The sequence below is a fragment of the Echinops telfairi genome, unplaced genomic scaffold (assembly GCF_000313985.2).
Source record: "Echinops telfairi isolate 266 unplaced genomic scaffold, ASM31398v2 ScPeMD7_1;HRSCAF=3_0, whole genome shotgun sequence".
In the NCBI taxonomy this organism is placed as follows: domain Eukaryota; kingdom Metazoa; phylum Chordata; class Mammalia; order Afrosoricida; family Tenrecidae; genus Echinops; species Echinops telfairi.
The window spans coordinates 66,104,170-66,127,209 of NW_022103896.1; the positions used below are offsets into that span (position 1 = coordinate 66,104,170).

General features: G+C 38.1%; 1 protein-coding gene across 5 annotated transcripts in view; it reads left to right on the top strand.

Moving 5' to 3' along the window:
• The window catches only part of STAU2 (staufen double-stranded RNA binding protein 2), a 316,631-nt gene that overhangs the window by 17,948 nt on the left and 275,643 nt on the right, over positions 1–23,040 (top strand). For all 5 annotated transcript variants that reach the window (XM_045284722.1, XM_045284675.1, XM_045284756.1 and 2 more), the window contains one exon: positions 14,475–14,634. In XM_045284722.1, the coding sequence (XP_045140657.1) occupies positions 14,475–14,634 (160 nt within the window). The remainder of the gene's footprint in view (positions 1–14,474; positions 14,635–23,040) is intronic.

The window sequence follows — 23,040 nt, forward strand, 5'->3', positions numbered from 1 at the left end:
AGTACCCCAGTGCTTAGACCTTGGGCCTCTTTTCCTTACTTCCTTTAACTTAGTCCCTTGGTGATCTTACACAGGCTCATAGCTGTAAATAACATAAATAACATCTCCATATGACACTCTTAAGCTTAATGTCTCCAGGTCAGGTCTCTTTAATATATCCTGTAATGGAACAAATAGATAATGGAATTTTTTCACAAACTTTTTTGAAGTTCCTTTGTATAGTGTGGCTGTTGTTATGTCTCTGCTCATTTATCCTGACTTGCTTTAACACCTTTCCTTGCCCCTGACAATGTTGAACCGTTTGCCTCCTTATGAATTTTCTGTTCTTTTCCCATCTTGTTATTAGCTGTTTGTATGTCTACTAGATATTGTAGATTAAGTACATTTAAAGCTGAATTCGTGATGTCTATAATCTCCTCCCCCCTTTATTTTTCTCACTAACACACCTTCACAGGTATTATTTGTCTACTTACTTTTATCTCCTTCAACTATAATGTAACCCCTGAGGACAGAACATTATGTTTGTTTTGTTCATTTTTCTATCCCTAATGCCTATAGAATAAGATGCGAGCGGCTGTTCAATAAGCATTTATTGGCTGAAGAATCGATGTGTGAAAATTCAAGCTACCTAGCTAGAGAACAGACATGCATTAACTCGGGGGAAAGAAAAGGAAATATTCAGTAAGGGGGAGGCAGCGGAAACATGGAAAGGCAAAGGGAGACACTAGGCGGTGCTCAAGAGTACAAGACAATAATGATCAGTATTACATACAGAGTCTTGCAAATGCAGTGGTAGACAACAATCTCTAAGTGGATACATAGCCTAGTATTCAAGCTGAACAGATACAGGATGGTGACTGGGAACATACCTATAAAAACATAAAAGTTTGATAGAAGAACATTTCTGTGTATATTTGTATGTACTGCAAACATGAGGATAAGTAAAAAAAAAAGTACTGCTATAAAATGATAGAAACCTGTATTATACAAAAAACAGAAAGATGTGCAGCCGTTGTCTCTCAGCATAGCTTGCATCTAGGTCTATACCTTTCTGAAGGCAGTGTCTCTCTCTCTCTCTAACCCTCTCCAAAAGAATTCTGTACTTGTTCATTGAGACCACATCAAGATGACAGTTTTTGCATCCTGGAAAGACTCAGATCACACTCCTTTTTAATATTCTTTGAGTTTGGGGAAGAGAAGAGGAAGAGGCAAGATCAGGGCTCTAGGTTTGATGGGGTACAATGAAATGTTTATAGGACAAGCCCTTGCTACCCTTGAAGAATTAGGTGCGTTTTCATGATGAAAAAAATTCCTCGGTGGAAAAAAACTTTCTTTGCCTTTCCTCAGCAGAGCATTTTTTTCCCCCTTAAAACTTTTTCCATACCAGCCCCTTTGGTGGTCCTGGTACTTCAAGAAAATTTGTCAAGATTACTCTTTTGAAGTTTCAAAAACCAGTTGTTAGCAACCTTCTGAGGCTGGCCTCTCTGCCTTGAAGTTAAGATCTGGCCCAGCAGATCTTCTTGGAAGCCACTGTTTTTTTGTTTTTTGTTTTTAATTTAAACAGTTTTATTGGCACTTAATCCACATAGCACACAATTCAATAGTTCAATCATATCAAGAAGAATTTTACAATTATTACCAGGAAGCCACCGTTTTGATTGGACTTTACTCTGGATTGTATTTGTTAGTCCAGTACTTGTCCTGAGTTATATGAGTCATTTCATAAAACCATCATCATTCGCTTCTATCTTGCTTAAAAGACTGATGGAAAGAGCAACTTTCTGAGATTGCTTGTCTTTGTGCATGTTTTTGTCACATACTGGACAGAAAGCTTCCTGAGCTTAAAATTCAAGGTGCTGACCCATATGTGATTCCATATTCAGTAGCTATCATATCAACGGTAATTCTCTGACCCTCACCAGTTTCTGGATTCTAGTGAGTTTTTGTGTACTTTGAGGATGGAGTTCTTTGCTTTATTGGCTAATCTTTGAGGTTTTTCTGATCCTGTTTAAAATGCTTGCTGTTGATAAGTGCCATCGGTTCAATTCCAATCCACAGCAGCTCTGCACAACAGAACGCAGGCTGCCGGGTCCTGCACCATCTTCACAGTTGCTCTTGTGCTGGAGCCCATTGTTGTAACCACTGTCAAGCCATCTTGTTGAGGACCTTCCTATTCTCGCTGTTTCTCTACCAAGCATGATGTCTTTCTCCAGGCACCAGTCTCTCCTGACGTCCAAAGTACGTGAGATAGAGTCTCACCATCCTTGCCTCCAAGGAGCATTCTGGCTGTACTTCTTCTCAGGCAGATTTTTTGTTCTTTTGGCAGTCCCTGGTACTTTGAATATTCTTCGCCAGCACCATAATTCAAAAGCATCAATTCTTCGGTCTGCCTTATTCCCTGTCCACTTTTCACACGCACATGAAGCAACTGAAAATACCGCGGTATAAAATAAGTCCCCTGAGAAGCAGTGGGGGTGAGCTCGTCACTGGCAAGAGCCAGGAATGGAGTATGTCCTCTGGCCCCAGCATCTACCTTAACCCTACCTGACCTTCAGACTTTGCACTGAACACCCCCCACTGCGTGAGACATTTCCTTGAGTTTTCATGAGTTCTGTGGGTCCCCGTCGTGTCACAGAACCCAGAGACATGAGAGCATATACTTAAGGAAGAGTGGGTTAAAGATGGAGCAGACTCATTTTGCAATAGTTGGATTGTAGATACTTTTCAATCTCCAACTTTTGGGGACTAGTTTGGTATCGATTCTTAGAGAAATTATTACTACAGTCACTCACCCTCTTGAGTGGTTTCTGGTTTTCCTAGTATTATTTAGGAACCCTTAGTTATTTTTGGAAGGGCTAATGAACTGACTTGATACATACAAGGGGGCTTCAATGAGTGTGGAAAAATCCCATTTCTGAAGCCTCATGCCACCTCCTCTCACTGCCAAGATTTCAAGGCATGAACAGGTTTGTTTTGGTGAAAGTGTAACAGACTGTGTCTCAGATTCACTCTGGTCCATATTCCTATTTCTTGACAGTCCCAGGATTCCCTTGGGTTTTAAAGATATTTTCAGATTTCTTTTTGCCAGTCTGTGCTGTTGCTCTGTTACTGTTATTTGGTGATAGATTTCCCATTTCAACCATAGATCAGTTTTTAAGGGTAAAGGCTATCTGAGTGTATTTTTGAGTGAAGGATAATTATTATTCTGAGTGTCAGTAAGATCTGAGTGCTTCATTGCAGACAAACCAAAACCAAACTCACTACCTTTGGGTTGATTCCAACTCATAGCGACCTCCTAGGAGCGTTCTTAATTTCCCTTTCAGCTTGCTCATTGTTGGAGTTCATCAACACAGATTTGTGTTACATGCACATCACAGTTATTAATGTGTCATCCTCCAGTTGTGATGCCGCATTCTTTATGTAGTTCAGCTTCTTAGATTTTTTTTGTTCATTATACATATTGAGTAAGTAAGATGAGAAGATATAACCCTAATACCTGTTCTGATTTTAAACCATGGACTTTAAACCATTGTTTGCTGAAACCACTACCTCTTAGCCAATGTATGGGTTTCCCTTGAGCACAAAAAAGTGTTCTAGATTTTCCATTCTTTGCAGTGTTATTCACAGTTAGTTATAATTCACACTGTTGAATGCCTTTGCAGTCAGTAAAACAGGTAAACATCTGTCTGGTATTCTTGTTTTCAGCAAGCTGCATTTGATGCCAACAATGGTACATCCGTTGTTTTACATTCTTTTCTGGATTTGACTTGAAATTTTGGTAGTTCCTTATGTACTGTTGTAACAGTTTTTGTATTCACTTCTGGAAGTGAATTTTACTTGAATGTGACAGTAACAGCAGTTGATAATTTCGGAAATCTCTGGGGTCCCTTTTCTTTGGAATGGGCAAGAATAGGGTTCTCATTCAGCCAGACAAGTCTCACTCACTGCCATGGAGTCAATGCTGACTAAGCAACCTCCTGTGGTTTCTGAGACTTTAACTGTTAACAGGAGTAGAAATCCCAGCCTTCTCCTTTGGAGCTGCTGGTGCTTTTGAACTGCCAGCCCAGTCCATAACCACTGCACAACTAGGGCTCTGCAGATGGCAGGTAACTTTCGTCAAAATTTCTCAACATAATTCCAGTGCTGCATCTGTTCCTTAAAACCTATCAGTTGGTTTTGTCAATTCCTGGAGCCTCCTTTTTCACTGGTACTTTAAGTGCAGTCTTCTTTCAATACCGTCAGTTTGATCATATGCTATCTCCTGAAATGGTTGAACATTGTTCACTTCTTTTTTTGGTACAGTGTCTCAGTATATTCCTCCCAACTTCTTTCGATGCTTCCTGGGTATTTCAGTAATTTGCCCACAGAATCCTTCAGTATTGCAAATCAACTTAAGGCTCTAATATTTTCAGCTTGAGAAATGCTGACTGTGTTCTTTTTTGATTTCCTAACTCTATGTCTTTTCACATTTCATTACAATACTTTGCCCTTTAGTTGCTCTGTGAAATCTACCATTCAACCCTTTTATTTCATCATTTCTTTCAACTTGCCTGGTCTTTGGACTAAGTGTTTATTGCATCAAACTTGTTATTGAGGGCCTTCTACATTTAAGCAGGTTATACTCAAGGTTGTACTTTGTTTCTCATGGACTTGTTTTAAATTTAATGTGATCTCTGCTGTTGTTTCCATCACCAGTGCCATATTTTCCAACTCCTGATTTAGAAATTGGTAAACATCTTCCATTTATGCAACTTTGGCAGTAGTAGTAGTTGATGTGTACATTTGAGTAGCATTGGTCTTCCTTGTAGGTGTGTGAATGTTATCCTCTCACCAATAATGTTATACCTCAGGATTGATTATTGAAATGTTATTTTAAAAGTTGAGTTTGCACTTTATTTTGTTATTTCCAACGTTATGGACCACATGGCTGTCTCATTCAAATGGCCAATTGCAGCCCATTTTATTTCATTCATACTTAGGCTGTGGACCTCCAAGTGTTTCATTCCATTTTTGACAGCTTCCAGTTGTCCTAGGTTTGAACTTCAGACATTCATGTTCTGATTATTAATTAATGTTTCCAGCTGTTTCTTCTCATCCTGAGTTGTGCTTCAGGATATTGATCTAGTGTCTTCAAATCTTCCTCAATTTACTTATTCTAGTACTATGCTGTAGACTCTATTGGCTAGTTCATGTCATCTGTCTTAAAATAAAAAAATACCCTTTCAAAAAAAATATCCTTTCGTATGTCATTTATTTTCTGATTGCACTGACTTGAGTCACAAATATAATACCGAATAAAAGTTGTGGGAGCATATATCTCAATTCCTGATCTTAAGAGGAAAACACATGGGTTTTCACTAGTAATTACTGCATTCCCATTTGTAGATGTTCTTTATCAGGCTGGGAAAATTATATTATATATTCTTTATATGTCTATATAGAATTACTTTAATTGCTCTCAAATGTGGAAACCATCCTTTGAATTCTTACAACGGAACATTTGATTATAATATACTAATTTTTGTATTGTTGAACAAGGCCCTCTTTCTTAAAGAACTTTTATGCCTTTTTACAGATGTGCAGTGGTATCTTGTGCCATAGTGACCCAACAGTTAAGCATTCAGTTGCTAACTAAAAAGTTTGTTTTAGAGGGTCAAGCACACCCAACACCTCTACAGAAGGCGGCCCTGGCTATGTGTTTCCATAAAGATTGCAGACTAGAAAACGCTATGGGACAGTTCTAGTCTGTCGTGTGGATTGCTGCAAGTCAGCATTGACTCGAAAGCACAAAATAACAGCAAAACCAATATCACTCAGTTTTTGTTATTGGGGTAATGCTAGCTTCATAGAGTAAATGGGGCAGTATTCCCTCTTCTTTAGTTTTTTTTGAAAGGAAACTGATACTATTTCTTTAAATATTTGGCAGTATTCATGGAAGCTATCTGGGCCTGGAGTTTTCTTTGTGGGAGGATTTTTTTCTTTTCTTTGTCCAACCTTCTATTTATTTATTTATTAACCATTTTATTGGGGGCTCTTACAGCTCTTATCACAATTTTGGGAGAATGTTAAGCTGATTCGTAGTGAGTGCTCTTCAGGCCACCTATTTCTTCTTGAGTGAGCTTTGGTAATTTGTATGCGTCAAGAAATTTAATTTATTGAATTTGTTGGCGTAAAGTTTTTTAAAATTGTCCTTTGTTTTTAATACCTGTAGACTATGTAGTGATGTGCCTTTCATCATTGTTAGTATTGGTAGTTCCTAACTTCCTTCCGGTCATTCTGGCTAACGGTTTACCAGAGAACCAGCTTTAGTTTTATTGCTTCTTTTCCCATTGTTTTTTTATTATTCGGTTGCTGTGTGCTTTCGTTTTTATTATTTTGGAGTTAATTTCTTAAGCTGTATATTCAAGTCATTTATATGAAAATTTTCTTCTTTTCTTTTTTAATACAGGCATTTAATGTTCTACATTTCTCCTCAGATACTGCTTTTGCATTATCTGCTGATAAGAGTTTTTCATTTTTATTCAATTTAAAATATTTTTCTAATTTCCCTTCTCATTTATTCTTTGCCCATAGAGTATTTAAAATGTGTTATTTTCTGTTATTTACTTTTAATTTAATGTATGTTTAGAGACTTATGATTTAAGTCTTTTGAATTTATTGAGCCATCTTTTATGGGCCACAATATGGTCTGTTTTGGTACATGTTTCATAGGAATTACAGACCGAATAGACTTTTGTTTTTTGGGTGGGATGGTTAAAGATGTCCCTTACATCAAATTTGTTGATACTGCTGTTCAACAGTATTGTACTTTTTATAATGTTCTTCTGCTTGCTTATTGTATATCAGGTATTGAGAGTCCACTGATTTCTGACTCTAGTTGTAGATTTTGAATTTCTGTTTGTAACTTGATCAGTTTTTGCTTCATATATTTTGAAGCTGTGCTATTAGGTTCATGACTTTTTATGATTATGTCTTTTTATGAATTTGTCCCTTTGCTCTTTTTAAATGGCTTTCTTTATCTTGATAATATTCTTTGCAATGAAATTTGGTATTATTATAGCCATTTCAGCTTTCCTATAACATATTCGCATCATACATATTATCCACCCTATATTTTTAATTAATAAGTATTTTTATATTTGAAGTGCATTTCTTAAGAGTAGCATATAGTTGTCTGGATTCTTTAAATGCTATTTGACAATCTCTGCTGTTCACATACTTTTATTTTAATTTTCACAACCATTTTGTATATTTTTTTAGTCCTATTCTACTAAAGCGCGGAGGAAACTGAGAGATAGAAAGAATGAAAACTTCCCTAGTTTTTACATAGCAAATGGTGGAGCCACAATTTACACTCAGTGTGGCTACAGAATACCTGCTCTCATTTCTCAACTTTCATTGTATTGGGAGTCTTAAAGGAAGTTTTCAGAAAAATGGGTGATTGACTTAAAGACCTTTCTTTTTAAAACAATGTTTGTGTTGGTAAGAAGGGTGGTGTGATTATGAGAAGACTGATGTTAAGGGAATTACTCTGCATGGTTTTGTGGTAGTTTAGGGGATAGTATTGCCGTTCGCGAAAACAATGGTAAAGACTATAGAAAATACAGGCCAGATCTGAGAAACATTTCTGATATTGAACTCAAGAGTTGCTAATTTGGATGCAGGAGAGAGAAATAAAGGCGACAAGGAAGATCACACCAAAATTTCTGTTTTATAAGGGCTTGGGAAATGGTGCCATCTGAATGATTAGGAGGCAAGAAAAATTAGAGGCAAGAGATACATAAAATATTAGGAGTTTATAGGGACATAAACTTAAGGTACAAGCAATAGAAATAAAAAAGAACTGTTTTGAGACGTTAAGCAAGACTTAGGCTAAGCTAAAGAAGCCATTGAGGTTTTGAACCTGAATTACTGGGTGAATAATGGACTGAACATTGTAGGATATGAATTGATTTGGCAGAGGGGGGAAGTAGAGAAGCTGACCAGCACTGATCTGTCAGTGTAACTATGATGGCTGTGTGTTGCTATGATGCCAAAGACTCTGTCACTGATATTTCAAATCCCAGCAGCAGGGTCACCCGACGTGAATAGGTTTAAACAGAGCTTCAAGTTATATAAGAGCAGACTACAAGGAAGGAAAAAGGTTGTGCCTTCAGAGGACTTAGCCTTTGAAAACCCTATGGTTAGCATGGGAACATTGTCAGTTACTGGAAACCCAGTGACTAGAAGGAGACACTGTCAGACACACTGTGTGAAGATGAACCAACCCCCGGGTTGGAAGGCGCTCAGAAATAAGACTGAGGAAGTTGTGAAGAGCTGCCTTTTTAGGTAGAGTTGACTGACCATAATGATATGGATGGAGTAGACCCTGTGGGAATAAAGCCTTCGAGCCCTTCATTTATGGTTGGGGCTAACTCAAAATGAGAAGAAACAGCTGTAAACATCAATTACTAGTTGGAATTTGTAATTTACAAAGTATGACTCCAGGTATGTGGGCAGTCATTAAAAATGAAATGGAACACCTAAGATCAATATTCTAGGTGATAGTGAGCTGAAATGGACTGGTATTGGCCATTTTGAATCAGAAAATCATATAGTTTACTACATGAAGAAGGACATAATCAAGAGGCATGGTATTACATTTATCAGCAAAAAGGGCATTTCAAGATCTGTCTTGAAGTACAGTGCTGTCTATGCTAGGATAATGTTCATTCACCTACAAGGAAATCCAGTCAATACAACTGTTATTCACAGTTATGGAGCAACCACTAAAGCTAGTGATGCAGAAGTGGAAGAATCCTACCCACAGCCTCAGTGAAAAATTGATCAAACATGCCATCATGATACTTATTGGTGATTGGAATGCATAAGTTGGAAACAACGAGGAAGGACCAATATTTGGAAAATCTGGCCTTGGTGACAGAAAAGAAGTTGGAGATCACATGATAGAATTTTGCAAGACTATATGATTGAACTATTGAATTATATGTGAATTATATGCCAATAAAACTGTTGGGAAAAAAGAGTCGTTGCGATAACATGTGTACTTGGAGTACAATTAAAAAATAATTTTGCAAGACGAACAGCTTCATCACAAATACCTCTCTGCAACAACACAAAAGGTGACTAGACACGTGGCCCTCTCCTGATGGAACACACAGAAATTAAATTGACTAAATCTGTGGGAAGAGACAGTGGAGAAGCTCAATATCAGCAGCTTACATCAGGGCAGAAGCTAACTGTGGAATCACCAGTTGCTCATCTCTAAGTTCAGGTTGAGTTGAAGAAAATGAAAAGTCCGCGACAGCCAAATCACAACTTTGAGGATATCCCACCTGAAGTTTGGAACCTCGCAAGAACAGATTAGATGTATTAAACACTAATGACAGAAGTCCTGATGAGCTGTGGGATGACATCAAGAATATCATATATGAAGAAAGCAAAATGTCATTAAAAAGACAATAAGGAAAATATCAAAGTAGATTTCAGAAGAGATCTGAAACTTACTCTTAATTGTAGAGTAGCTAAGACAAATAGAAGAAATGAGGACGTCGAAAGCTGAACAGAAAAATTTCCAAGGGCATGTGGAGAAGACAAAGTGAAATATAATGCACTGTGCAAAAACCTAGAGTTAGAAAACTAAAAAGGGAAAATATACTCAGCATATCTTAAACTGGAAGAACAAAAAAAAAATTTAAGCCACAAGTTGCAATAGTAAAAGATTCTATAGGCAAAATATTAATGATGCAGGAAGCCTCCAAAGAAAATAGAACGTATACCGAGTCACCATACCAAAACAACTAGTTGACATTCTACCATCTAGGAGGTAGCATATGAGCAAGGACCAATGGTACTGAAGAAAGATGTCCAAGCTACAATGAAAGCATTAGCCAAAAGCAAAACTTTAGGAATTGATCAAATACTCGTTAAAATATCTCAACAAGCTGATAAACACTGGAGCACTCACTTGTCTGTCTCAGGAAATTTGGAAGACAGTTACTTGGCCAACTGACAGGAAAAGATCCATATTTGTACCCATCCCAAAGAAAAGTGATCTAACAGAATGCACAATTTATAGAACAGTATCATTGATATCACATACATGTCAAATTTTCCTGAAGATTATTCAACAGTTGCAGCAGCACATTGAGAGGGAGCTGCCAGAGGTTTAGGCCAGATTCAGAAGAAGATGCAGAAAAAGTGTTATCATTGCGGATGTCAGATGGATCTTGGTTGAAAGCAGAGAATACCAGGAAGTTGTTTATTTGTGTTCTATTGACTATTCAACAGCATTCAATTGCGTGGACCACAATGAACCATGGCTAGCACTGAAAAGAATGGGAATTTTAAAACACTGAATTGTATTCCTGGTGAACATGTACATAAATACTTTCTTCCCATTTGTAATCACTGAGTATTTTAACTCTTTGTATTCGAATTTAATGCACATCCAATGGATGTGAGGTTTTGTGTATATCTGCATACATACTAATCCTACAATTTTAAAGAGGAGCAACAAGCTTTTAGGCTACATAGCAGTATGCTATGACCGGGTTGTAGGTTGTAAGAGGGGTGTGTTAGTCTGGATAGACTAGAGAAACAAATTTATAGACACTTGTGTTTAAGACAGAGCTTTATATAAAGAGTAATTGTACATTAAGAAAACATCCCAGTCCAGTCCAGATCAAGTCCTTAATTCTTCTATTAGCCCATGTGACTGATACCAATGTATAAAGTTATCTTCAGATTCACGAAACACATGCAATGATGCTGAATACAGGAAGATCACAGGTAATGGGTGGGTGGTCTTGTGGATCCAGTGGCATTGTAAACATCTTAGCACTGGCAGGGGTCTCCACATGGCTTCTCCAGCTCCAGGGCTCTGGCTGCATCAAGGTAGGTCCATGTGGCTTCTCCTCAGGCATGTCTTGCAGGAAGTGAGTATGTGTCCCATCTCCAGTGAGCTGTTTATGTCCTTAGGGCCTCCAAATGAGATCATCAAGCTAAGACCTGATTGACAGGCTAGACTCCACCTCTTCACCCTGAATCCTCAAATTAACACCAGATTGTGTAACTACTACAGACCACCCCTTGTTAACTTGAAACTTTCACAAAACTCTTTAGCCATATATAATTTTCAAACAACTAACAATAAAATCATATCTGTACCAAATAGGATAAAACTAAAATGCATGCAATTAAAAAATGTGCCACCCTCATTTAAATAGAACATTCTATCAGTGAACAAAGCAAAAATATTCTATACTTATGTGAACCCTATACCTAGACCTTAATCTTATAATCCTTTGGATATATTCTCCCACCTATGAAAGTTTGTAAGCCAACCACTTTATCCCCCCAATTTTGCATATCCAATTTCTGTACTGCCCTCCTACATCAACCCAGTGCTCCAAGGAGACAGCCATATCCTTTGATGTGCAGAATCTTTATCCCAGTTGGAACCTTGTGAATTCCCCATCCATAAGCATAGTCACATGGGGACAGGCCATCCATAAAGTCAGCAGCAATATGAACCAGTTCACAGGCCCAAAAACCTTCTTTTCATCTGGTTTGGTTCTGGTCAACTCACTGTAGACTGCCTCACTTAACCTCACCAAGGTGCCCATTGGTCACCTCACCTTTAGACCATGGGCTCGTCACAAATTCTCAACAAGCCTAGTTCCTTGTGCTAGACCCCTTCAGACCAGTCAACCCACTCTTGTCTTCTCCTCTAGTTCCTCGTAAACCAGGTCCATGAGTGTCAGTGGCCAGACTCAATCTGTCTCTATTGCCGCATTTCTCTCACTTCCACTCAACAAGTGGATCCAGGTGGTCACCTAGCAAGCATTTCAGCCTACCCACAGGCTCCCTTTAACAGTCAGTCCTAGAATGGAGTTTTCTTTATGGCTCCAGATTATTTTCAGCTTCTAAAAAAACCCACTAGTTCAAAATTCAAATATCCAAAGAGTCCCTTTGTCAGTCTGTCAACAATCCTCTAGGCAGGTCTCTTGGAATGCAAATATCCTGCATACTCCAAAACACTGGGTGGGACTTAGCTTTTCAGAGCCTTATTTTCCGGCTTGGCTTAAATCTATTTAAATATCAGATTTTAATGGCTCAAGGCAAGTGGGCTTACAAGCGCTCTATTTTTGTACTTCCCAATAATCAGTTATATCAACAATAATAAGCAGAAGAAATCAGTATAAATAAAGTAGAAGCAGGTACTAATCGCAATTCTTAAAACAGTGAAGTTCAATCCTTATTTAGTTTATCTTAATTCTTTAAGTTATTCTATTGATACAAAACTTTGGGATTAGGCCTCTTGACAACATTGCCTCAAGCCAGGGCCAGGCCTTCTGTCAGCCATTTTGACCTCAGTCAGCCATTTTCTCTAACCAGCATGGTCTCTGAAAAATTCAAGGAGCGATTTCTACCCCCGAGCTCAAAATTTACATGAACAGCATTCATTTTTGGCATTTCACACAGGAATAGCCAGACAACCACCAAACAAAATCATCGAAAATTTAACTTCCCATGTTTCCAGAAGACAACCCAGTGAACTGCGTGGACGTGTCTGACCTCTGGCTATCCAGAGAAGAAACTACCGTGAGGCAGAGGTCAAACAAACATCCGCTCTCCATCTTCTTGATTTGTTTCTCTAGTACCCCGCTCTCAAGGCACCATAATGTGTTAGTCTGGGTTGACCAGAGAAACAAATCCAGAGAGACTCTCGTGTGTATAAGAAAGAGCTTTATATAAAGAGTAATTATACATTTAAGAAAACATCCCAGCCCAGATCAAGTCCATAAGTCCAATATCAGCCCATATGTCCGATACCAATCTATAAAGTCCTCTTCAGACTCACAAAACACATGCAATGATGCTGAATGCAGGAAGATCACAGGCCAATTGGTGGGAGATCTTGTGAATCTATTGGCATAGTAAGAGGGGTTTCCGTGTGGTTGTATCAGGATAGGTCCATGTGGCTTCTCAGGGATTTCTTGCAGGGAGTAAGTATGTGCCTGCCTCCAGCGAACTATTTACCTCCTTACTGCCTCCAAATGAGGTTATCAAGCTACAATCTGATTGACAGACTAGACTCCACCCTTTCAGTCTGAATCCTCAAATTGACACCAGATTGTGTAACTACCACAAGGGGTATGGTGTATATGAAATGAAATTGTACCATGCCAAAATGGGAAATAGAAGACTTTTAATTTGGTGTTTGTTGTAGTGATACTATTGGGTTGAAGTTTTAGAAAGATCGTTTTAGCAGGAATCAGCTGGGAGATTATTATTACACAAATAAAAGGAGAGGAAATCTGGATCCAATGCAGTATCCGAGGCAGAGAGAGGAGGAGGGAAATGTGAGAAATATTAGAGATTACAAATGACTAGATTGAGAGACTGGTTAAATGTTGGTAGAGGAGAGTGGAGAGTTTCTTGGTGACAGAATGTTTAATAAAATTGCCTGACTAACTAACTAGAATGTTTAAGAATGTACAAAGCTTAAGAAATTAGATTTTATGAAAGTGTTATCTATGTTTTTGTTTGTACTTTGTCCTTAGTTTACTTTTTTCAACACTATTTGAATGACATTAACAGTAAGATTCTGTTTAGGGAAGATAGTTTTTCTTATTCTGACCAAAGTGTATACCTAGAGCTGCTATTACCTTTGAATAGATAGAATTGAATTCTTTAACTTTTAAAATTTCATGGAGACCCCTTTAATAGATCTTACACTGGACAAAGAGAAATCATTGGTACGGAGTAGGTCATCTGCATGAGTCCATAATGGTGTCCAAAGGACTCCTGGCCACATTGCTAATTATATAGAACATAGAACACAAAGGAAAGTCATCATAAATCCTGATGGTCAGCAGACCAATTCATCGTAGAGAAGTGGACTTCAGCAGCTGGCAAGGGCTGGTGACTGGAACATGTAGATTAGATAGATTTACTGGATTGGTTCTGGAGCCCTGTAACCACCTTGATTGTGGTATAACTCGACCAAGTGACCCTGATCCTCAATTTTCATTAAAGGCATGACTAGGTCAGACCCTGAGGGCAGGGTAAGTCACTGCCCCTCGATGGGCTGACTGAGGAAATCATACTAATCTGCTTTCATGTATAATCTGTCTGAGGACAAAGCTTTTTACCTTGCCAGCTAGTGGTCAGAAAGATGCAGTGAAGACTAAATTTATGTGAGGATTCAAAATAGAATTAAGACTCCCACTGTAAAAGGTAGCCTTCCATAAACCAAGAGCTGAGTATTTTAAGCTTGAGTATATACCCCCACCCCACCCCCACCCCCAGTGGATTGCAATTCTTGCCCTGGGTAGAATGGGGAAGATCTTGGAGTAAATACTCTCTGAGTTCATGTGTAACCTTAACATTCTGATTCTGTGTTATGTTTAATTTTAATACACTTTATTTGTAATTGTAATGTTTTCTCCGTCTCTTTGTTTTCTAAGATGTTCTCAGTGCAGCTGAGTCTTGGTGAGCAGACATGGGAATCCGAAGGGAGCAGTATAAAGAAGGCCCAACAGGCGGTTGCTAATAAAGCTCTGACAGAGTCTACACTTCCCAAACCAGTTCAGAAACCACCCAAAAGCAATGTTAGTAATAACCCAGGTATGCCTCGGACGACTTGTTTCCATATACTGTGCTGTTGTGTGTTGTATGTGTTGCCCTGTGCTAGCTATACCGTCAGCAACTACTAGTATAGAAAAAAAAGACTGACAGATGAATAATAACTGCAAGTAAAAGAATGAAGAAGGTAATTGTCAAGTAAAATTCCTCTTTAGTGGATACTATAAAAGTACATTATTTACCTTTTTCCCTTTAGTTTTTATCTTTATTACAGGACTCCTCAGAGTTGTTAATACGTAAATACATATTTGCCTTAGTTTCCTAGTGCTGGTGGAACAAAAATACCACAGGTTTCCGATTTTCTTTTTCAAGTGGGTACTTTATAGAGCAGAAATTAAATTTTCTCCCAGATCTGGATCAGAGTTCAGGGCAGCTGCTTCAGGTGAAGGTCCTTTGTCTCTTCAGCTTTTGTTAGCTGCTGACAGTTCTTGGCATTCCTGGACTTACACCTCATCTTTACGGTACCTGTCTTTCCCCTACTGTTTACTTTTTAAAAGTTGGAAAAACACATTTATACTTAAAGCTTAGAAATTGCAACATATTTTTCCCTTGAGATAGAAATTTTCTTTTTTTATTAAATGTATAATATAATTTTAATATTTAAAATATTTTGTTTTGCTGGCATAACATTTTAGAAATGGTTAATACTTGATTTTGAACACTTTCATGGAATTTATTAAGAGATCCCCAAATTCATAAACCACCTGTTTATGAAGTACTACTGCTAAGTAGGTGATTGTTCCATTTTAAGCTCCTAGAAATAATTTTAAGTTGTTTGTGTGCAGTATCACTAACCCTTCATGTTCTATTTATTTAAGCTTAATAACATCCATTTACTCATTTGTTAATTCACTTATTAACTCATATGGTTACTTTCTGACGATTATTGCTTTATATGGTCTGACTAATACTACCTCATATAATATGACCTTACAATTTTTGTGGTAGATTAATGAAAGACACTGTTAATTTTATTAAAGATACTCTTAATTATAGTCCACATACATATGCTCATAATTGAATCACAAATAGACACTATTTCATTTTACATGTGATATGACATACGTCACTTAGACATAGTCTACTCTTTCAAATTATAGAACCTCCTGGCTTTCATATTAATAGTCCCTTTACTTTCCTTCCACTGACTCCAGTATTTATTAAGTAAAATATTACTAAAAAATAAAAACCAATTTAATTTATTTTTAATAAGAAACTGTTTTCCTTAATTTCTGAAACCTTGTTTAGATTATACTGATTGATTATTAACACCACTTCACCACTGATATTTATTAGTTACTAGTGTTTATATATTTGGATCTCTGGGTGGTACAAACGGTTAATGAGCTTGTCAGCTTACTACCCTATAGGTGGGAGGCTTGAGTTTACCCAGAGGCATCGTGAAAGAAAGGCCTGGCAATCTACTTCCAAAAAGACAGCCATTGGATAGCATATACAGCACAATTCTACTCTGATACACACAGGCTCCTCACAAGTTGGAATTTAATTAATGGTGACTGATAATTATATTCCTAAGAGATCTAAGACATTGTCCTTTTATGTGAGGATCTTTTCATTCTGATGCACTAAACACAACACTTGATGGTAAAGATAACCCACCAGTGACTGATAAATGTCATCAGTATTCTAGGTATTGATAAGCAAGGGCAGACGTAATCAAGGTGTGAGGTATAGTTTTGAGTGGAGATTGAGCAGGTATAGAGAAGAGGAATGAAGAAATGTTCTAGGCTGAGGTACTTCTATAAGGAAAGGTATTCACTTGGAATATGGACAGAAGGTTTAATTTGCAAAAAGTTTTTGAGGATATTTTTTTCATTAGGACAGGCAAATGGTTACTAAGATAAAATTGGAGATGTCAGTAGGGACTGGATTGTGACTGATCTCACCATCAGCATTAGGAGATTAAATTGTATTTATGGTTTGAGGAATTATTTAATATTTATAAGCAGGCAGATGATGGGCCTTTTAGGAAGGTCAGTTTGACATGTGAGTGGGAGCAGGAAAGATACGAAGCGTAAAGCAGGTGAACAGTTGCCATAGTTTATGGGTAAGGAAAGAAGACAAGGAAGCCCCATGTATTGAGTATTGCATACCCTCATTGTTCTGGAGCAGCAGTTCTCAACCTGTGGGTCACGACCCCTTTGACGGTCAAACAACCCTTTCACAGAGGTCGCCTGATTCATAACAGTAGCAAAATTACAGTTATGAAGTAGCAACGAAAATAATTGTATGGTTGGGGGGGTCACTACAACATGAGGAACTGTATGAAAGGGTCGCGGCATTAGGAAGGTTGAGAACCACTGTTCTAGAGTATTGGGAATGGCAGTGGGAGTGGATGAAAAGGAGCCATGTTACTCTCGGAGGTTGAAGTTTGCTAGGGAATGAGCTCATCAAATCATGCACTGTGCAGCAAGAGCACTATGTACTGAGCTCTGAGTCAGGTCCACATTTAGAAGGTTTTGGAAGAAAGTAAGCCAGCAGAGGAGGAAGGAAACACACATGTCTGCAAGGCCAGTGGAGATAAAATTTTTCCACTTGTAGATGTTGCAGTAAGTAGAAAGAATGTAGTTTTTTAATTATAATCTATTAAAGTATAATGTGGACAAAATACAAATATACAGCTTGATGATTTTTATACTGTGGATACAGCGATTTAGTCACTCTAACAGGGATGCCTTTACCAGTGCCTTGACAAGCTGTCCTGAGGTCTAGTTTTAAATAACTGCAAAGGAAACCACTATTCTGACGTCTTAGATTAGGTTTGCCAACTTGATGGGATCATACATTATAATCTAGTGATAGCTTGTTTCTCTCAATATTTATGACATATTCATCTATGTTACATCAAACAGCATAGTATAGAGGATTTCATTGCATGACTCCACCATAATTTATTTATTCATTATACTTTTGGTAGACCTTTGAATTGTTTTCAGTCTAGGACTATTAGGAATAATACTGCATATTATTGCTACATAGTGATTAAAAATACCATGACGTAGGTCAGGCCTGTTTTTGTGTTCAAAGTGACAGTCTTGCTCTTAACATTTTGACGAGGTCATGTGCTAGTGGTTTCAATCCACCAGACACACCACTGTCATGCAGATTACAACTTTGTAAACCCACCAGGGCAGTTTTGCACTGTCCTCCAGGGTTGCTGTGGACTGGAATCAATTTGATGGCAGTGGGTTTAGTTTTGGGCTAGAGCATGGCTAAGGAACTTTCATGTTGCAGTGGCTAAGCACCTGATTGTGAGCTGAAAGGCTAGCAGTTTGAACTACCCTGATCCCATAAAAGTCAAAGTCTAGGGAATTCTGTGGGTCAGTTCTACTCTGTCACGTGGAGTCTCTGCGAATCAAAAATGGACTCCTTGGCCCATAACAGCAACAATGTAGCATGGCTCTGTGCTGCCAGATAATTGGGAATTTATCAAGAGGGTGATTATCTCTCCCTCTTTTTGCTTGTTTCAACTTTTTGAGGGGAAAGTTATTTCAGGCTTACAGATAATTTGTAGAAATAGTAGACAGCTAACATTTCTGAACCATTAAGAGTAAAGTTACAGATAAGAAATCTCTGCTTACATGCGCACTCTCCTATAGGTGAGTTGACATTGAATCCACACATCCATTCAGATCGCCCCAATAATGTCCTTTAAGGTTTGGTTCAGCATCTAACTGGGATCACGTGTTACCTGGAGTCATGATGCTCTCTTACTTCCCTTTAGTCTGTAACAGTTCCTCAGTGTTTCTTGTCTTCTGTGACCTTGGCGTTTCTGAGGCCCGCATGCCACATAGTTTGTAGAAGGCTTCCGTTGCCTTTGTCTGGGGTTTCCTCTTACTCATTTCAGCATGACTTTTCAAAGAAATTGACTCGTTTCGGTGCTTCCTCTCATGGACCTATGTATTGATTTGTCCCATTAGTGATGGCTTTGATCACTCAGTCAGTAGTCAGTTGGCCAGGCTTCTCTGCTGTGAAAGTTGATTAATAAATATGTTTAATTTATTAAATAATTATTTCCTGAGGAGAGACTTTAACCCACTCACTGCCATCAAGTCGATCTAACTTCACAGCAAGTGGCTATCAGGCTGTGAATATTTCAGGAAGCAAACTGCTCCTCTCTCTCCCGTGCAGCCCCTGGAGGGTTCAATTCACATTGCTGACCTTTCCATTAGCAGCTGGAGGCCTGACCCACCATGCCACAGTGTTCCTTGAAGAGATTCGTTAAGTCTCTGTTAATATCCTATTCATTGAATCTACCCACCAGTTTTAGAAACCACTGATTTTTAAATAGTTTTATTGACATATAATTCATTAACTGTACAACTCAATGGTTTAATTATATTAAAAAGAATTGTGCAACCATTACCACAGTCAATTTTAGAAATTTATTATTGACCCATTTTTATTAGCTCCCCATTTCCTTAAACCTTCCTTGCCCATAACCCAAGGAAACTATTAATCTAGTTACTGTCTCTATAGGTTTACTTACCAGCTTTCATATAAATAAAATCATACAACAATCAAATAAAACCCACCACCACCACCAAAATAAAACACAGAAGAACCTCAATCTATAAGGAAGCAAAAATAATAAAAACCAGAACAAATTAAAAAATGAGTCAAAGGAAAAACATGATAAATTAAAAATTTTAACCTAAATGTTATTTTTTAACCTAACCCTCTATATAATAGGAGCCTGCCAACCACAAAGTCATCAGCTCAAATCCACCAGCCACTCTGCTGGAGAAAGACAAGGCTGTCCACTCATGCAAAGATTCACAGCTTTAGAAATTCAAAGGGACAGCTCAACTCCACTTACAGGGTCTCTGTGCATCAGAACCAACCATTGTACTTGGACAGTTGTCAAAGAGTCATTTCCTAAATGCAGAATTTTAATTTATATGTATTCTATCCTGCGGTGGTTGTGAGATGCCATCATGTCAGTTCTGACTTACAGCCATCCTGTGCATCACAGAACGAAATATCACCTGGTCCTGTGCTGTCTCACAAATATTCTTAGTTGACTTATATTCATTGATGCAACCACTATGTCAGTCCATTTTGCTGTTGAGAACCCTCCTCATTTTTTGATGCACCTCTACTTTACCAAGCATGATTTCTTTTCCAGGGACCGATCTCTCCTGATACCATGTCCAATGTATGTGAGACAAAGTCTTGCCATACTTGTCTCTAAGGAGCATTCTGGCTGTACTTCCAGGACACATTTGTTTGTTCTTTTGGCAGCACATGGTACTTTCATTATTTTTTGCCAAAACAATAATTTAAATGCATCAGTTTATTGGTTCTTCCTTATTCATTGCCCAACTTTCACATGCACACGAGGCTATTGAAAATACTGTGGCTTGAGTGAGGCATATCTTAGTCTTCGAAATAACCTTTTTGCTTTTTGACACTTTAATGAGGTCTTGTGGAGTAATTTGCAGGAGTCAGCACTTTTGAGACAGGAAAAAAATCCCGTCTCTTACAACAATTAAAAAATTATTTGAGGGCCATAAATAGGTTTTAACAAACAAAATCACCGTTATCTGAATAATATTCTTGTACAACTTCTCAGTTTTACTTCTTAACCACCTGTACGTACCAAAAGGGCTGCATGTGGCTCAAGAACTGCAGTTTGCTGACTCCTGACCTAGTGAAATGTGTCGTTTGATTTCTTGAATACTGCTTCTGTGAGCAGTGATTGTGGATCCACCACTTGTTTGTCACTTTGTCATACTGTGGTGGCTTGTGTGTTGCTGTGATGATGAAGGCTATGCTACTGGTGTTTCAAATCCCAGCAGGGTCACCCAAAATGAACAGATTTCAGCAGAACTTCCAGACTCAGAACAGACCACAAAGAGGAAGCAGGCTCTGAAAGCCCCGTGGATAGCATGGAAACCTTGTCGGTCACCGGCACCTAGTGACTAGAAGCAGAATGTTGTCAGACTTAATGCCACAAGTTGAGCCATGAGGTCAGACGGCACTCAAAATATGACTGAGGGGGAGCTGCCTTCTTAGGTAAATGTGACCATAATGATAAGAGTGAAGTGAAACCTGTGGGAGTGAAACCTTTGGGGCCTTCATTTTCTGATAAGGCATGACGGAGAATGAGAAGAAACAGCTGAAAACATCAATTGATAATTAGAACTTAGACTATATGAAGCATGACTCTAGGAAAATTGGAAGTTGTTAAAAATGCAATGGAACACATAAAGGTAGATAGTCTGGGCATTAGTAAACTGAAGTGGACTGGTATTAGCCATATCGAATCAGAAAATCATATGGTTTACTATGCTGAGAATGACACAAGAGGAATGATAGTGCATTCATTGTCACAAAGGACATTTCAAGATCGATCTTGAAGTATAATGCTATCTGTGATAGGATAATGTATAGCCTATAACAGGAAATCCACCTACAAGGAAATCTAGTCAGTACAACTATTATTAAAAATTAGGACCAATCACTGAAGTTATTGTTGCAGAAACTGAAGAATTCTACCAACGTCTTCAGTCAGAAATAGATCATGCAGTCAAGATGGCATCGATAATTCTTGGTGACTGGAATGCAAAACGTCGGAAACGAAGAGGAAGGACCAGTATTTGGGAAATTTAGCGTTGGTGATAGAAACGAAGCTGGAGGTCACATGATCGAATTTTTCAAGACTAACAACTTCATCACAAATACCTTTTTTTCAATAATACAAAAAAACTATGTGGACTTGTCAAGATAAATATACAGAAATAAAATTGAGTACATCTGTGGGAAGAGATGATGAAGAAGCCTACTATTAGCCACTGAAATGAGGCCAGGAGCTGACTGTGGAACAGACCAGCAACAACTCATGTAAGTATAGGTAGAAGCTAAAGAAAATTAAAACAAGACCCTGACAGTCAAAGTATGACCATGAGTATATCCCATTTGAATTTTGAGAACATCTCAAGAACAGATTTGATGCATTAAACATTAATGACAGAATACCTGATGGACTGTGGGATGCCATCAAGGACATATATAAAGAAAGCACAAAAGATCACTAAAAAGATAGGAGAGAAAGAAAAGATCAAAGTGGATGTCAGAAGAGACTCAAACTTTCTCCTAATTGTAGTGTAGGTAAGGCAAATGGAAGTAGGTAAGGCAAATGGAAGAAATGATGAAGTAAAAGAACTGAAAAGAAAAGTCCAAAGGATAGCTTGAGAATACGAAGTAAAATATTATAAAAATCTGTGCAAAACCTAGAGTTAGAAAACCAAAAAGGAAGCTTATCATAAACTGAAAGAACTCAAGAAAAAATTCAAGCTCAAGTTACAATATTGAAAGATTCCAGAGACAAAATATTTGAATGCTGCAGGAAGCCTCCAAAGAAGTTGGAAAGAATACATAGAGTCACTGTGCCAAAAAGACTAGTAAACATTCAACCATTTCAAGGGGTCCCATGAGCATGTGCAAGAACCAAGGGTACTGAAGGAAGAAGTCCAAGCTGAACTGAAAGCATTAGCCAAAATAAAGGAGCCAGGAATTGATAGACTACTAATTGAGAAGTTTCAACAAACTGATAATGCACTGGAAGCATTCACTTGTGAATGCCAAGAAATTTGGAAGACAATTACCGGGCCAACTGACTGGAAGTGATCCATATTTGTACCCAAAGTAAGTTAACCCAACAGTATCCACAAACTATATAACAGTATCATTGATATCACATGCAAATAAAATTTTGCTGAAGATCATCTAACAACAGTTGCAGCAGTACATTGAGAGATTGCTGCCAGAGATTCACTCCTGATTCAGAAGAGGATGTGGAAAAAGTGTTGTTATTGCTGATGTAAGATGGGTCTTGGCTCAAAGGAGAGAATACCAGAAAGATGGTTACTTGACTTGTGGACTATGCAGAGACATTCAGCTGTGTGGACCATAAGACATTATGAATAATATTGAGAAGATTTGGAATTCCAGAATATGTAATTGTGCTTATGCAGAACTTGCACTTAGGTCAGGAGGCAGTTGTGTGAACAGAAAAAGGGCATATTTTATGCATGGTTTCAGGAAAGGTGTGCGTCAGAGTTGTATCCTCTCACCATACTTATTCAACCTGCATGCTAAGCAAATAACAAGAGAAGCTGATTGTATGAAGAAGAATGTGGCATCAGGATTGGAGGAAAGCTTATTGACAACCTTTGATATACGGATGACACAACCTTGCTTGCTGAAAGTAAAGGAGACTTGAAGCACTTGGTGACGAAGGTTAGAATTGCAGCCTTCAGTATGCATTACAACTCAATGTAAGGAAAACCAGTTTTCACATCTGGACCAATAGGTCCAAATAGAGAGAAGATTGAAGTTATCAAGGATTTCTTTTTTTTTTTT